The following is a 14635-nucleotide window of genomic DNA, read 5'->3' as shown; positions in this document are numbered from 1 at the left end:
TGGAACAGGGACCCTACAGACCCATATAAACAATATTTGTCTTAAAATACAACATTACGCCATTTTGCAGAGTAAACAGATTTATTTGGCCGTGACTTACAAATAAATACTTGACCGACAAAACAGAACTGAAATCTGTCAAATGTTTTTTTTCAGTCATTGTCCTCCTCCTCCTCCGCTTCGTGTGAATCCTCCACCTCCTCCTGCACAGCCTGCTGTTCTTCTAAAGCTTCTTTCAGGGCCTGCTCCTCCTCCAGTGACGGGTCCAGGGACTCGGTGATCTCTGGTCCACTTGAGTATTCTTTCTGTGGCAGTGGGGGGACAGGTGGGCTGTACCCTTCCCCACCATACTTCAGACCCCATCCAACATAGAAGTTCTCAAACTTCCTGAATAAAGAGACGGCGGGTTGTTTGTGAATTGCACCATTTCCTCTTGTGACAAATCAAACAAGAGGTGAGGATGTTCTTTGTACTTACTTTCCAGTAGCATATGCGTAAGCCCCCGGCCAGAGGTTAGAGCGCAGGACAGCAATCGCATGCTGACTGGTGAGAATGGACGACATCTTTGAGCTCCAGGGAGGCGTATTGAACATTTCTGAGACACAAAGAAAAGAAAAGAAAAACTTAGCTGCCTTTTTAAGTCATGAGGTCATGGGTTCATCACCAAAGTTTAAAACATCTGTGAATGTTATTTAATTATATCATTTGTATGATTATAGAACAAATAGTTGTGTAATAATTGTCTATGTGCTTTCTATGTGGGCATTAGTTTTTATTTATATTTACAAATGCTAACTCAAGACACCTTATAGAAGAGCAGGTAACAGACCGTACATTAACCACCCAACATAGATCCATCATGAGCACTGAGCAACATTTTGTCAAAGTAACAGTGGCAAGGAAAACGTCCTTTAAGAGGCTGAAACCTCGAGCAGAAACAGAGTCATGATGAACAGCCGTCAGCCCAAACTTTGCTGGGATTGGGAAGTGGGATAGAGGGAGATGCAGATGCACTGAATTATAAACCTCTACTCAAGATAAATGAATAAAGAAAATAAAAAAAACCTCAAAGTTAGATTACACAGGTTGGCTTTAAAACAACCTTTATAACAAATCAGCCATGCAAGCTGCTCCATGTGGCTGCATAAAGACAACACAAAGGGGGGACAGAAGTAATTTGTGGTAAGGGCTGTTGAAAGGAGAAGAGACACTTATAGATAAGTTAGAAGCAGCTGGGTGCACATTAAAGGTTGACGGGCGGGGGATGCAGAGCTAACGCATCAAAGCATCTCGACCACCTTGTTTTTGATCACTGTATGTGATATTTAAAAAGTATTTTATTCCCCATCCACACAGAACATTTCATCCTTGGTTATCTTTCAAACCATTAACTGGTTTTTACAGTAAATATGTCCAAAATCAAAGACTGACCTGCATCTTTTGAGAGGGGAGTGAGCAGAGGGGGTCCAACTTCTGGCTCAGCTTCATCGGGCTCCTCTTCCCTCTCCTCTGCTTCTTCCTCCTCAGGAGATTCTTCTTCTGCTTTTACAGACAGGTTGACCCTGGTGCAGCGGCCCTTATCAGAATCAGAATCAGAATCAGAATCTGGGTTTTATTGCCAAATACATTTACACATAAAAGGAATTTGACTTGATGTATTGGTGCTAAACAATTAAAAGGAAATAAAGCAGGACTAGCAACAACTTAAATAATACAGTATAAGAAGATATTACAATATATAAAATAGAATTTAAAAAAGTAAAATATAAAATATAAAAAACACAAAATGTACAAAAGGTGTAATGTAGGAGCTGTGCAGTGGACTATGACAAAACATCTTAGTGTGTGTAACTCCTCACAGAGTGCATGTAAGGAAGAAACATTTTTAAAGTCCAGTGGGCGTTAATGTAACGCATAACAGTTCAGCATTCACATTACTTTGATGTTTTACTGACTGTGGGGCTGATGAGAGTCTGGGTTATGTGGGAGGAGGGGGGGTGAGGGTTAAACAATGTATATTCATTTTGTTTGTATGTTTGTATGTTTCCATGTTTTAGCTGCATCGACCTGCTCTGATCAGACTTGTACCTGCTGGAGGATGTGCTGAACGTGGTGGACCCAGGTGGATAAGGACTCACACATCTCAGGAACTGGAATGCCCTCAAAGTCAGGATTCACTTCGCAGCTGTCTCGGGGCGCCTCTTCCTCCCCATCCCCCTCCTCCTCTCCGGCCTGGAAGAAGCCCTGAGGGCTTACCTGTGATCCAGCAGAGATACGAGCAATCTGCGCCCTGAGATAATTGGCTTCATTGCCGGGGAAAGGTGGGTAGCTCACAACGGGGCGGTCCAACTTTCCAGTGAAGAATTTACGGATTTGGCGTGCGATGGTGATCTGAGCAGGAGTGACTGGAGGGAGCTTCACCCAGGGGAGACCAGGTTCAGTGCACACAAAGTACACATACTTGTTAGCACCTGTTCCTATGACCTCTTTTTGGACTACGGGCGGGGGCTTAAAGGACGACGGGGGCGGCGGATCCACCTGAAGACAAAGTCAAAAGAACTACCATTAGAAAACACTTTTGAGTCATTTCCCTTCAAAATTTTAAGACAAGACAACAATATCAGTTTTTCTAATGCCAAGGTCAGATAAATCAACTGAGGGCATGCAGACAGGAAGTGCGGTTGTTTACATTTCTAAAATCAACCCAAGCATTTCTTACATTTAAACACTGGTGGTGTTGTGGTTCTTGCGGATGTTTTGTAAGGTGTATACTTTTTATACAAAAGAGTTGAGATTGCATTTACAGATCATTTCAACAGGACCAGTAAAACAGAGGTACATTTTACTAAAAGATGACACCATGAGTTTTGAGATATGTGTTTACATTGGTGTTCTCTGCAGTGTGTTTACATCCTGCATGTTGGAGCGGCAGTAGCTCAGTCTGGGACTTGGGTTGGTAACCAGACCAAATCTTGAAGTTGGTCTGGTAGCTGCCTCGAGAGGTGCCAGATCACTTCCTGAGCACTGCTGAAGTGTCATTGAGCAAGGCACCTAACACCCCCACCAGCTCAGGAGCGCTCGCTGTGAGCAGCCCCGTCCAGAGGATCCTGTGTGTGTGTTTCAGTCTGTGTGTGTGTTTCAGTCTGTGTGTGTGTTTCAGCCTGTGTGTGTGTTTCAGCCTGTGTGTGTGTTTCAGCCTGTGTGTGTGTTTCAGTCTGTGTGTGTGTTTCAGCCTGTGTGTGTGTTTCAGTCTGTGTGTGTGTTTCAGCCTGTGTGTGTGTTTCAGCCTGTGTGTGTGTTTCAGTCTGTGTGTGTGTTTCAGTCTGTGTGTGTGTTTCAGCCTGTGTGTGTGTTTCAGCCTGTGTGTGTGTTTCAGTCTGTGTGTGTGTTTCAGCCTGTGTGTGTGTTTCAGCCTGTGTGTGTGTTTCAGTCTGTGTGTGTGTTTCAGTCTGTGTGTGTGTTTCAGCCTGTGTGTGTGTTTCAGTCTGTGTGTGTGTTTCAGCCTGTGTGTGTGTTTCAGCCTGTGTGTGTGTGGCATAACATGCTCTGCCCCTATCAAATAAATGATCATCAATAAGAGAAATAACAGAGTACTTCCTGGTTCCTCACCTCATTCTCCTGGCTCTCTGCCTCTCTCTCCTCTTCCTCAGCTACATCTTCGCTCTGCTCTTCTTCTTCTTCCTCCCCCTCTCGGTACTCAGCTTCAGCGATGATGTAGCTCCTCCCTGTTCCCAGAATCTTGCCCCAGAATCGGCAACGCATCAGTGCCTGCATCTCAACAAGCTGCTTGAGAGCGAGGAAGACCCTCTGCATCTCCTCTCTGCCCAGACCAACCCCGGCCTGCTCCAGGTAGAACCCAATCTCACTCACATTGGGAATAGGTGTGTCCACCTGATGAAGACCCACAAAATCATGATTTTTTTTAATTTATTTTTTATTTTACCTTTATTTTACCAGGCAAGAATTGCTTGAGATCAAATGACCTCTTTTTCGAGCAAGGCCTGGCCAAATGAACCTGATATAACATCAACAACATGTTTGTCTTCTTTTTAAGATGAAAGGATATGTGGGTCAACTGCATCAATGAAACATCATATCCTTTAAGTCATGATTTGTCAGCAGTAAGTAGTAAAATCATTTTGCCTTTATAAAATAGGATATATGGTCAAACTGATGAAATTACATGTGTCAAATGGCTACTTCATACCAAAAAAAAACATTACAATCAAACATACCACTGTAAAGCCAGAATCCCCCCACCCCTGATCCCTGGAGATCACAGAAACAAAGTTTGCCGTGTAGGTATGACCATTACCAGTTCCTCCTCCTGATCCGTCTCTTCTGGTTGAGTAAACAGCAGCCGCTGCTGCTCAGCCAGCAGCTCAGCGGCTGTAGTCTGTGGAAGGTCTCTCAGGGTGCTCTGCTTGGGTTCAAACAATCCCCGTTTCACATCAAGGCTCATATCCTCGCATACATCCACCACATTCTGTGGACGCTCATCCATCACCTTCATCAGCAGCCGAGTGAGGTGGTCATAGCTGGAACATTACAGACCATCATCACTTTCAAATAAAAGCCTGTTGCTACTCCTAAAGATGCTGACTCAGTATTTATTCACACAAATACGCTCATAAGTACAATACCAATTTAATAAGATAGAAAACAGATATTTTACTTAGAAAAAAACATTATTGTTGGTTTAAGTACGTATTACATGAATGTATTCATCTTGATCATTTTGTGGATAGATCAAATACTTCTGTCAAACATCTAAGGGTAATTCTTTTAGGTCTGTGAGGCTGTAATACATAAAGATACCTCACAGCAGCAGAGTTATATTTGGACTGGAGCCAAGAGTCTGTTGTGAGCTGAAAAGGAAATGTGACTCTGAGACTGAATGTCTGACATTTACAAGTCAAGCTAATGTCATCTTTATAGCCTATTAGTGATGTACCCAAACAGGAAAGCAGAATATCAGCAACACCGTGAAGATGAAAACTTTATCAGCCATGTGTGTTTCTGTGTTGTCTGACCACGGCTGTTCACAGTCTGTTTCACCATTTCATTATTGAACATTTAATACAGAAACAAACCCCACCTAACAGCTGGTGACAAAAACACTTTTCTCTGTTAATGTTTGGTGTAAAACCAAATGAACAGAAATTAGAGAAAGTGCTGGCAATCAAAGTCAAAGTCAAATTTATTGTCAATTTCAAAATATGCCAGACATACAGTGAAATCGAAATTGCGTTTGTCTCCGTCCCACGGTGCAATACAGCCAAAATAAGGTAAAATAGATCAAATAAAATAAGGTAAAATAAGATAAATACTATTTACAGTAATACATTCTAAATAGTGCAAAAGGTACAAAACAAAATGGTAAATAAAAGAAAATTTAAAGAAAACGTAAACTTGAAATGTGCAATATGTGCAATGTGCAGTAACTGAGTGTACTTTTGAATGTTAGCAAGTTTATGTTCTGCACATTAAACTATTCTGGTTGATGTTAATGACAACAAAATAACTCTTAATAACAAGATCAGGGTCTCATGATGACGAGAAATAAGTAAGGACTTTATTAGGTGTCTACATACTGAAGCAGCCATGTCATCTTTGAATCCACATAGCTTTGTAAACTGACAGATGGATGGAAACCTGTTTCTTGGAACAGGATAATTATCTGATTAGCAAACCTGTTGTAAGTTGTAGGACTGCATCAGGTGTTGTTGATTAGCCTATAGATGAGACATTTATTGAACTAAATGTGGCGACCTTTCTAACTCCCTAAAGACCCCAGTCAGACCTTTATTAGTGTGAATGCTGGAAGCAACTCTTAATTTAAGCCCTTGAAATGAGCATCCAATAGGGAGACATTTTCCCCCGTTTTCTCATTGTCTGACTGCGTTTAAGCAGTATCTTCCACTTGGCCCCATTGAAATGAATGGGAAAATGTTCATGTTTTTCTCAGCCTCATAACTCTGGCTGTGTTCTGCCTAGAGACTCCATTTTTGCTTTAAAATGTTCACACACTTGTCCTCTATTCATATTACTTTCACTTGCTACCTTTTATACTTTTCAAACTGTACCTCCAACTGTTTTGTGATGTTTTTAACTGCTTTCACATTTTAGAGTGAGTGACATCATCACTAGAGTGGGACAGAGTTCTGAAATAGTTTCAAAATCTCCCGAACAAATTGCTCTCCTGACCACAATCTTCACCCCACACACATAAATTTACCCTCAAAATGTAGGAAAACTTGTCCTCTCTGACATATTGAGTTTTCAGGACAATTGGAGAAAAGCTTTTTCCACTGTGAGCTTCAAAGCGGCAGGTGGTCCAGAGAAATCTCCATCTGGGCTAATGTTAAACTTAGGCCTGACTTCACTGACCACACCTCTTGGGACTAACTTTTCAAATCGCTGTGGTTTCCACATTTCTTGGACCCCAGACATGAAAATCACATCAACGCGTTCGGCCATTTGTCCTCTTGCTCACAAAATCATCATTTATCTTAATTTAAGCCCTTGAAATGAGCACCCAATAGGGAGACGTTTTCCCATTTTTTCTCATTGTGTGTTTCCCTGTATGATTGCCCTGATTGTCCTCACCTGTGGCTCGTTAGTCTCAGCTGTGTCTCATTCCCCTGTGTATTTAGTCTCTGTGTTTCTTCCCTACTTTTACTCCTAATCTTCTACTTCTCCTACTTTTTCTTCATCATCTGCTGATTCTTCTTCATTCAGCAGTGTTTTGCAAAACATTTCAGCCGTCAGCATTCACACGCATTTTCCGCAGGTAAATGCAATTTCTAGTTCAGCTCTGGTTCCCTGACAGGATACTCACAGGTTCATGTTGCTTTTCGTGCTGTTTTTCAACATGAAGGATTTGAAGGAGGCAGCTGCCTGTAGACTCTGTTCACTCCTGTCGTTTCCGTCCGCAGTTTCCATCGTTCCTCACCTTCGTTTAAATATCATTCGTCTCTAAATCTCCTGTGTGAGCACTGACCGTCACTTTGAGATATGACACAGAAGGCTACAAGAAGTGTAAAACGTCTATACAGCTAGCAGTAAACATGTTTTAGTTCATTCGGGGGAAACAGTTAACGGTGTAGAGCCGAACTCCGCTGGTTGCTATGGTTACTGTAACAGAATGGTTGCTAACGTCGAGACTACTCCGCGCCCCCTGGTGGACAAATACAGAACAGTATATATGTCACCATAAAACCAATAAGTGCTTGACGGTTTTGACTCCTCAAGTTTGATCGAATAAATTAAAAAATACCGTGGCCATTTAGCACAAACAGTAGAGCAACTTCCCCAAAATGCATCAACAGACTAACATTCAGAACCTCTTTCAGTCTGTGATGAATATGACAGCCATCATTGACAGATATGTGGATGCTTTGTGACAATGTAGGCTACATGCAGCATGGCTTAAGACTGGCCTGGTTTCATCCCAGTGGGACACACAGCCTATCCCTCTGAAATGTTGACTTTACACAAAAGTGACAAAGAGAACAATGGTTTCCTTATTTCCTCCACAGGTATCGCATTGAAGTCAGGTGTAAAAAAAAAAGCCTCAATGTCGCACTGATATAAGAGATGAACGGCTTATTGAGAAAGTGAAATGAAAAGCAAGACAAAATCATGAGACACAGGATCGTTTTAATGTTTTATACATTCCTCACCTGGCTGAGAAGATGATAGACAATAATGAAGTGTACAATGTTTCCGTCTGCTGTTGTCTAATGTCGAAGCAAACACAGGAGCATTGGAGATTAGAGTTTGCTGTACATCCTTAACAGAAAGTCTGGTGGCTATTTGGTTTGTTTGATTAATTAAAGTAGAATCAAGGGATATGAGGCCCTAGTGACTTTGGGGACAACCTGGGTCTCAACTGAAGCCTTCAATACAAGCCAGTCAGCACTTTCTAATCTGCATTTCACTGATATTTATGATCCCAGATATCTCCTGGACAATAAATAAATAATGATGTAAATGATGGAGAGCAAAGAAATCCTCCTTCAGAGGAGAAGACCTCATGTTGAAGATGTCACACGTTACCTCTCTGAGCTGAGTGGAGGTCATCTGCTTTAGACTAAACTTAAAATAAACACACAATCAAGTGGTCTGAAAACAATTTATGAAAAAGTAAAATGAGCTGTTTTTGATGTCCAGACACTGATCCATCTGGCTGTGCGGTGCTGTATGTTGGTTGAATATTAACAGATATCATATTTTGTATCTTGAAATGAAAAAAGAACACAAAGGACTCTGGTCGTCTCTGTTCCCCTACACATCATCAAACACAATCCCAAAGACACAAGCTGGTGTCTGCAGCTCTTTGTTTGTTTAGACCTCTACACTTTAGATTTATCTAATGTATATATGCTCAGTAGCTTCCAGAAGGAACATCAACATCCCAGGAGATCAGTCGACCAGCTGCCTCTGCTGTAAAAGGTCATAAACTTCAGTAAAAGTGTTAAAAAAGAGAGAGATCTGTATGACTTTGACCTTTAACCCTGTAACCTGACCAACCCGTCTGCATATTGGAACTGGTCACTGTTTTCATATTCCAGCATGTCCAGAGCGACCTCACAGCTCTCCTTCACCACTCGCTCTGTGTCTTCACGGTATCGCTGCAGCACGGCCAGGCACTCGTCGTGTCCGATGGACCCGAGGGCCTCCGCTGCCTCGTGTCGGACCATGGGGCTCTCCCCGGAACGCTCCAAAGCTGCACGCAGGGCGGGGACCGCTGCAGGGTGTTGCATCTGACCCAGGACGTAACCGATCTCATGACGGAACAGAGCGCCGGAGCACTGCAGGCCTGGAGAGCGAGACATGAAGAGAAGTGATTTTTAAACAAACAGTGTTCCTATCATTACGAGGGTACCTCACTAAGAAACAATATACATGTATGACGTGTGCAGTCCCTGATGCCATGATCAGTGAGATTTTGAAAGATTACACCCTGGTCAATTTTTTTTACGACATTAGAAAACCTGTTACGCTGAATATAATTTAAATAATTATAAAGTGTCAGTGTTGACATAAATTACCCCTAGAAGTAAAACAGAACGTTACAGGTCCAATCATTAAGATGTGTAGTGAGTGAAATGATAAAGGTATCTTACTATATGATCATTAAGGAAACATGCTATGTTGAAGTGCTGGCTTCTCTGACAACAATGCAGCAGTCAGTATGTCCTCCTTCAAACTTTAGATTCTGGTCCTGAATGCTCTGGATTTGTTTGGACCAGAGAAGGTAGGCGCTTTTAAGACACCCCCCACACGGCTGTTTTGGACGGCCCTCGGTTTGTCAGATATGAGAGCAGTTATCAGGTCAACAGGTGTTGCAGCGATGGAAGCGGTCAAGAGAAGTGGTTCAGATAGAAGTGATTGTACCCGACCTAAAAAGCCTCTGCATGTTTCTAATAAGCTCCACGAGCAGAAACGTGCTCAAACTAGGATCACTATTGGAGATGCTTTTGAAAAAAAAACAGACTGCTTCGACATGGTTTTTCTGAGTAAAGTACGCTATGACTTTTTTTTGCATCTACTTGGAATATTTTGAGTATCTGATGATCTGACTGGCTGTTAAATTATTTCCCAATAATTCTTAAGAGCTTTGGAACTGAAGTGTTTGAGTGCTTATGTTCAGTAAATAACTACAGGGTGAGCTATGATATCATCGTCATCATCTTCTTAAGCATCAGCAATGAGCCTTTTTTTTCATATAAATGTTTGAATACACAGAAAAAATCTAAATTTGTCACAACCTAATTGGTAGATTGAAGAAAATACTACAGTACTGTCTCTTACCGTCTCCCAGTGCTAGCACAGCCTCCTCATTGCCTAGGTTACGCAGGGCAAACATGGCACGGTAACGTTCGAACAGAGGCAGGCTCTCGTCCAACAGGATGGAGCGCAGCTCTGACACGCTCTTCCTCTCTGCTGGAGGGGCTGGGTCCACAGAGCAGTACGGGTTCTTATCTGTACACGCTTCATTCAGCTGCTTGTCTCCTCCACTCTGCAGCCACTCTATCCGTCGAACAGCCAGCTGACACGTCTCTGCCACCTGGGGGGGGGGGGGGGGGGGGGGGGGGGGGGGGTTTACATTTACAGAAGGTTCCATGATTTACACACACATTTAGTTTCCAGATTTCAGACACATGTCTTTGTTTTTGTCTCAACTCAGAGACTGAATCAAAGTCACAAGAGCAAAACCAGGGGATGGGAATAATAAAGTGCTACTGTGCATCTGGATTTATGATTGGTAATAAAGGGTTCAGGTTCAACTAAACAAAGATGTTTGCTTTAAAACACTCTCTCTGTGTTCTGTCCAAAAGGTAATCTGGATGTGTCCTGGTTTTTAAAATCAAGTTCACTTTGAGCTTTTGTCACTGTTAACACAGACTCCAGTGTGCAGGTTTGTTTCTGCAGGCAAACACAGAGAGCCGCAGAGTATGTAGACAAGTCACACTTTCATTTTTTTGAAGTAGGCCTCGTTATGAAGCCGTTTTGTGGGAGATACTGAGTGCATCTCTTCTAGATGTGGAGATCTCATGTGCCTACCTCTGTGACGGGATCCTTACTGTACTCTCTCAGGAGGTCTAGAACCACAGCATCACCGATGGCTCCCAGTGCCTCCCCTGAAGACAAAGAGACAGAAGGATGTACAGACGTCACAAGACATTTTCACATCAGCACTACTGAAAATATCTAGATCATATCAGGAGGACTGCTCTGGATATTCTCCTGATCTGTCTGTTCAAACATGAACCTCACAGCGAGAGACTATCCATGTCAGACTGGAGGGGGGGCGGGGAAGCTAAAGAGTCCTCTATATGACTCTATAATGAGAATATGTGTATTTGTATCAATGCTACGTGTAGTTAAAGAGAATCTCAATGTAAACTGAAGAGTGGAGAAGAACATACTGGAGAACAGGAAACATGCAGCAGGAGGTTCATTAGAGCACAGAGATGGTAGAGGTGGCGTGCAGACAGTCTATGGTCGTGCAGTGATCACAGGGAATAAAGGTCACCACCCCCTCCCACTGGCTCCAGGTGAATTCTCCTGATTATATCCTGCTGTGTTCTCACATCAGATCACTCTGACTTTCTGCAGAATAAATACTCCTCGGGGTCTGACAGGAGATACTATCTGGATTTTTTTTTTTTTCAGGAGATTTCTGCAAGTGTGAAAGCCCGAATACAAAGATTCCTATTTCTTTGATTTCAGCTGTCAATTGTAAGCGTGAACGCTGATAAACCAAAGTCAGTCAGAGTTCCAAGCTCATAGAGCTCAACTTTTTGGTAAAAGTTTGGTGATTAATAAGCACCTTGCTAGTATTCTGACCAATCAATGCATGTCATTATTCATCCATTCACACAAAGGTATTCATGCACTCATCAAGTGCCCTACAAGACCATGAGTTAACTAATGATTCAAACATTCATTCAGTGTAGGCCTTCAGGGGAAGTTAGGGGTTCAACATATTGCCCAATGATATTTCAACTTGTAGAAAGGAAGAGCCAGGGGTCAGAGTATTATGTCGACAGTGAGCTGGCTCTTTTCATTCCCCACAGTGTGTGCTGCATGTGTACCTGCTTCGTGCCTGACCATGGGTTCCTGCTGTGTGTCTTTAAGTACGGCAGTCAGAGTCGGAATGGCCCGTCTGTCCTGCATCTGTCCCAGACAGTAGGCCAGCTCGTGCTTCAGGAGGGCGGAGTCATCGCAGAACGCCTTACTGATCCACTCTACAGCTTCAGCACCTGACAGAGAGACAGACAGAGAGACAGACAGACAGGCAGACAGACAGACAGACAGACAGACAGACAGACAGACAGACAGACAGACGCACGCATGCACGCGCACACACATACACACACACACATTAGTTCTCGCAGCTAGCTGCGTTCTTCATCGACGCACGATCCGAGTGTATATAATCAATCAATCTATCACATTTATTTATAAAGCACATTTAAAAACAGCAACAGCTGACCAAAGTGCTGTACATGAAACAAGAGAGCAATATAGATTAAAAACAAAACAAAAATAAAAATAACAAGGCAAAACTGACACAGAAATGTTTGCCTACACACATGCACAGGATGTGCTCATCGAGGAAACGATGAGGAGAGCAGAAACAAGTAAATATGTTTTGAGACACGAGACGTCCTTTCCACATGAAACGACGTCTTTAAATTTTTTTTTAAAAAGACCGATTCTCATCGTCATAAAATCCAAAAGAGCAAACAGTCTGAAAATAAATGATTATGATAATGAAGGACTCGATTTTAAGACTTAAAAACAGCTTCTCTTAAATGGTTCTCTTGTCTTTAATGATTCAAAATGTTTGTTTTTTCCTCAGTGAAGTGTGAAAGTTTTACCTCCAAGGTTCCTCAGGGTGAATAAGGCTCTGAACCGCCGGGTCAGGTCCAATTTGGGGTCCACCAAAACCTTTCCTACTGCTGTCACCTGCTCGCCACTGGCCATGATGCTACACAGAGAGACAGACATTTACAGAATTATATTAACATGTTCAATTATAACTTGCTCAGAGAAAATGTACATCACCCAGTCAAAGTTACCTCACCACGTCGTTCAGAAACGTGCTGTGGTATTCTCTGACCATTACTCACTCAGTATTATTAGTATAATATAATATCATTGGTATAATATAATATCATTGGTATAATATAATATTATTGGTATAATATAATATCATTGGTATAATATTATATTATTGGTATAATATAATATAATTGGTATAATATTATATTATTGGTATAATATAATTGATATAATATAATATAATTGGTATAATATTATATTATTGGTATAATATTATATTATTGGTATAATGTAATATAATTGGTATAATATTATATTATTGGTATAATATAATAGGTATAATATTATAGGTATAATATTATATTATTGGTATAATATAATATAATTGGTATAATATTATATTATTGGTATAATACTATATTATTGGTATAATATAATATAATTGGTATAATATTATATTATTGGTATAATACTATATTATTGGTATAATGTAATATAATTGGTATAATATTATATTATTGGTATAATATAATAGGTATAATATAATAGGCATAATATTATATTATTGGTATAATATAATAGGTATAATTTTATATTATTGGTATAATATAATATAATTGGTAGAATATTATATTATTGGTCTAATATTATGGTTATGACCAGTGGTGTAGTGCTGCCTGAAGAAGTAGGAATACTCTTTACTCCTTACAAGTTTTTAAAGTGTCCCGTCCAGAGGAGGATAAACGGCCTCGGTTACAAACAGTGACATATGAGTTGACCTAAAAAGTGGGCTTTTTCTTTTTATTTACACATTGTCTTTAAATTCTGCTGATGTAATGCGTTACAAAGCACTAGTGAACTCACATCTCTTCATGTGTTACAAGTTACATGACACATTGGTTTTGCAAAGTGTGATGTAGTTACATTTATAAAAACGTTATCTTATTGTATTCCCTGTTATCTTTGGAGTAATAGAAAAAAAAACAGAAAATCCCATATGAAATGCAATGTTTGAACCCTGTGGTTAAGTCATTGCACATGTAGGGGATTTAAAGGTGTTTATACTCTATGGAGTCTCCGTATGTCTGCGCACACCCTGCACTACACCACTGGTGATGACCATAGGAAATATTAAGGTTTTCACAGTTTCAGAGACATGCCAGCAGCCACATTTTGTAACGTTACCATGAAAAAGGTTTTCGTTACGTGACCAGCTGTGGTTATGAAAGGCTGACTGGACTGAAGCTGTTAGCTCCTCCAGTTAAACGTTTAGCAAAACTCGTCCAAACATTCCTCAAACCCCGTAAAACCAAAAGTTTACAGACATCAACACACGATGGAGACAAAAGCAGAACCTAGAGACGCAAAGTACCAACCTTCAGGGTTTACTCACAGTATCCAGTGTCTGGTGGTACGAGTCTGAAAACACATGGATGAGCTTAATTTTTTTTCCACTTCCGCTTGGATGACGCGTTTCCGAGATATTTTATCAAAATAAAAGTATTTCTACTTTTTCAACGGTGAATTTATTTTAAATAACCATTGTTCAACAAATCAGTAAAACATACAGGTGCACGGGATATTCTTTCAAATCTACACTAAATCAACTTTGGAAGGACATAGATAGACTAAATAGCATAGGGTCTGTATGTAGCAACCCCAGGACTCGAACACATATTTTTTAAAACTCCTTACCTAATTAAATAAGTTGCTATTTATTTTGTATGACCAGTCAAATTAACATGAATTAAAGCATCCTTTAAGTATTTATTTATATACTTTATTTTTATTTAATGTATTTCTCCCTTTGTGTTCTGTGCACTTATATGTATTTTGTTTATCCGTCTGTTATGTGCATATATGTATGTATGTGACTGATGTCCAGTCTGTTTTATTATGAAATAAAAATTACAAAAAAGAAATGAAAAATATCAAAATGGATGACCTCGAAACCCTGCTTTCACCGTTTTCTTATTGAAGTAAAACAGTACTGCACCTCAGCTGTATGTTGAAAGAAATTAACTTTGTTTGAGCAAAAACAAACAATGAACTGAAT

At 40.6% G+C, this 14635-nt stretch overlaps 2 protein-coding genes across 3 annotated transcripts; both read right to left on the bottom strand.

Moving 5' to 3' along the window:
* Window positions 1–44: 44 nt before the first annotated feature.
* On the bottom strand, window positions 45–7138 carry rsph4a (radial spoke head component 4A). Its single transcript, XM_020657090.3, has 7 exons — window positions 6842–7138; window positions 4316–4538; window positions 3610–3891; window positions 2089–2538; window positions 1432–1576; window positions 478–595; window positions 45–387 (listed from the first exon to the last, which is right to left on the bottom strand). The coding sequence occupies exons 1-7, from the start codon at window positions 6943–6945 to the stop codon at window positions 153–155; spliced, it is 1557 nt and encodes a 518-aa protein (XP_020512746.2). The 5' UTR covers window positions 6946–7138; the 3' UTR covers window positions 45–152.
* A 504-nt stretch (window positions 7139–7642) lies between these two features.
* dohh (deoxyhypusine hydroxylase/monooxygenase) lies at window positions 7643–14058 on the bottom strand. 2 transcript variants are annotated; one of them, XM_020657093.3, is made up of 6 exons: window positions 13956–14058; window positions 12396–12505; window positions 11607–11774; window positions 10573–10649; window positions 9820–10075; window positions 7643–8824 (listed from the first exon to the last, which is right to left on the bottom strand). In XM_020657093.3, the coding sequence occupies exons 2-6, from the start codon at window positions 12499–12501 to the stop codon at window positions 8514–8516; spliced, it is 918 nt and encodes a 305-aa protein (XP_020512749.1). In that variant the 5' UTR covers window positions 12502–12505; window positions 13956–14058; the 3' UTR covers window positions 7643–8513. The 2 variants fall into 2 exon arrangements, with proteins under 2 accessions (XP_020512749.1, XP_020512748.1); XM_020657092.3 differs by having other exon boundaries at window positions 13973–14052.
* Window positions 14059–14635: the final 577 nt, after the last annotated feature.

The sequence above is a fragment of the Labrus bergylta genome, chromosome 6 (assembly GCF_963930695.1).
Source record: "Labrus bergylta chromosome 6, fLabBer1.1, whole genome shotgun sequence".
NCBI classification, from domain to species: domain Eukaryota; kingdom Metazoa; phylum Chordata; class Actinopteri; order Labriformes; family Labridae; genus Labrus; species Labrus bergylta.
The sequence above is the reverse complement of the archived record's forward strand: the minus strand, read 5'-3'. Positions and strand labels throughout refer to the sequence as shown.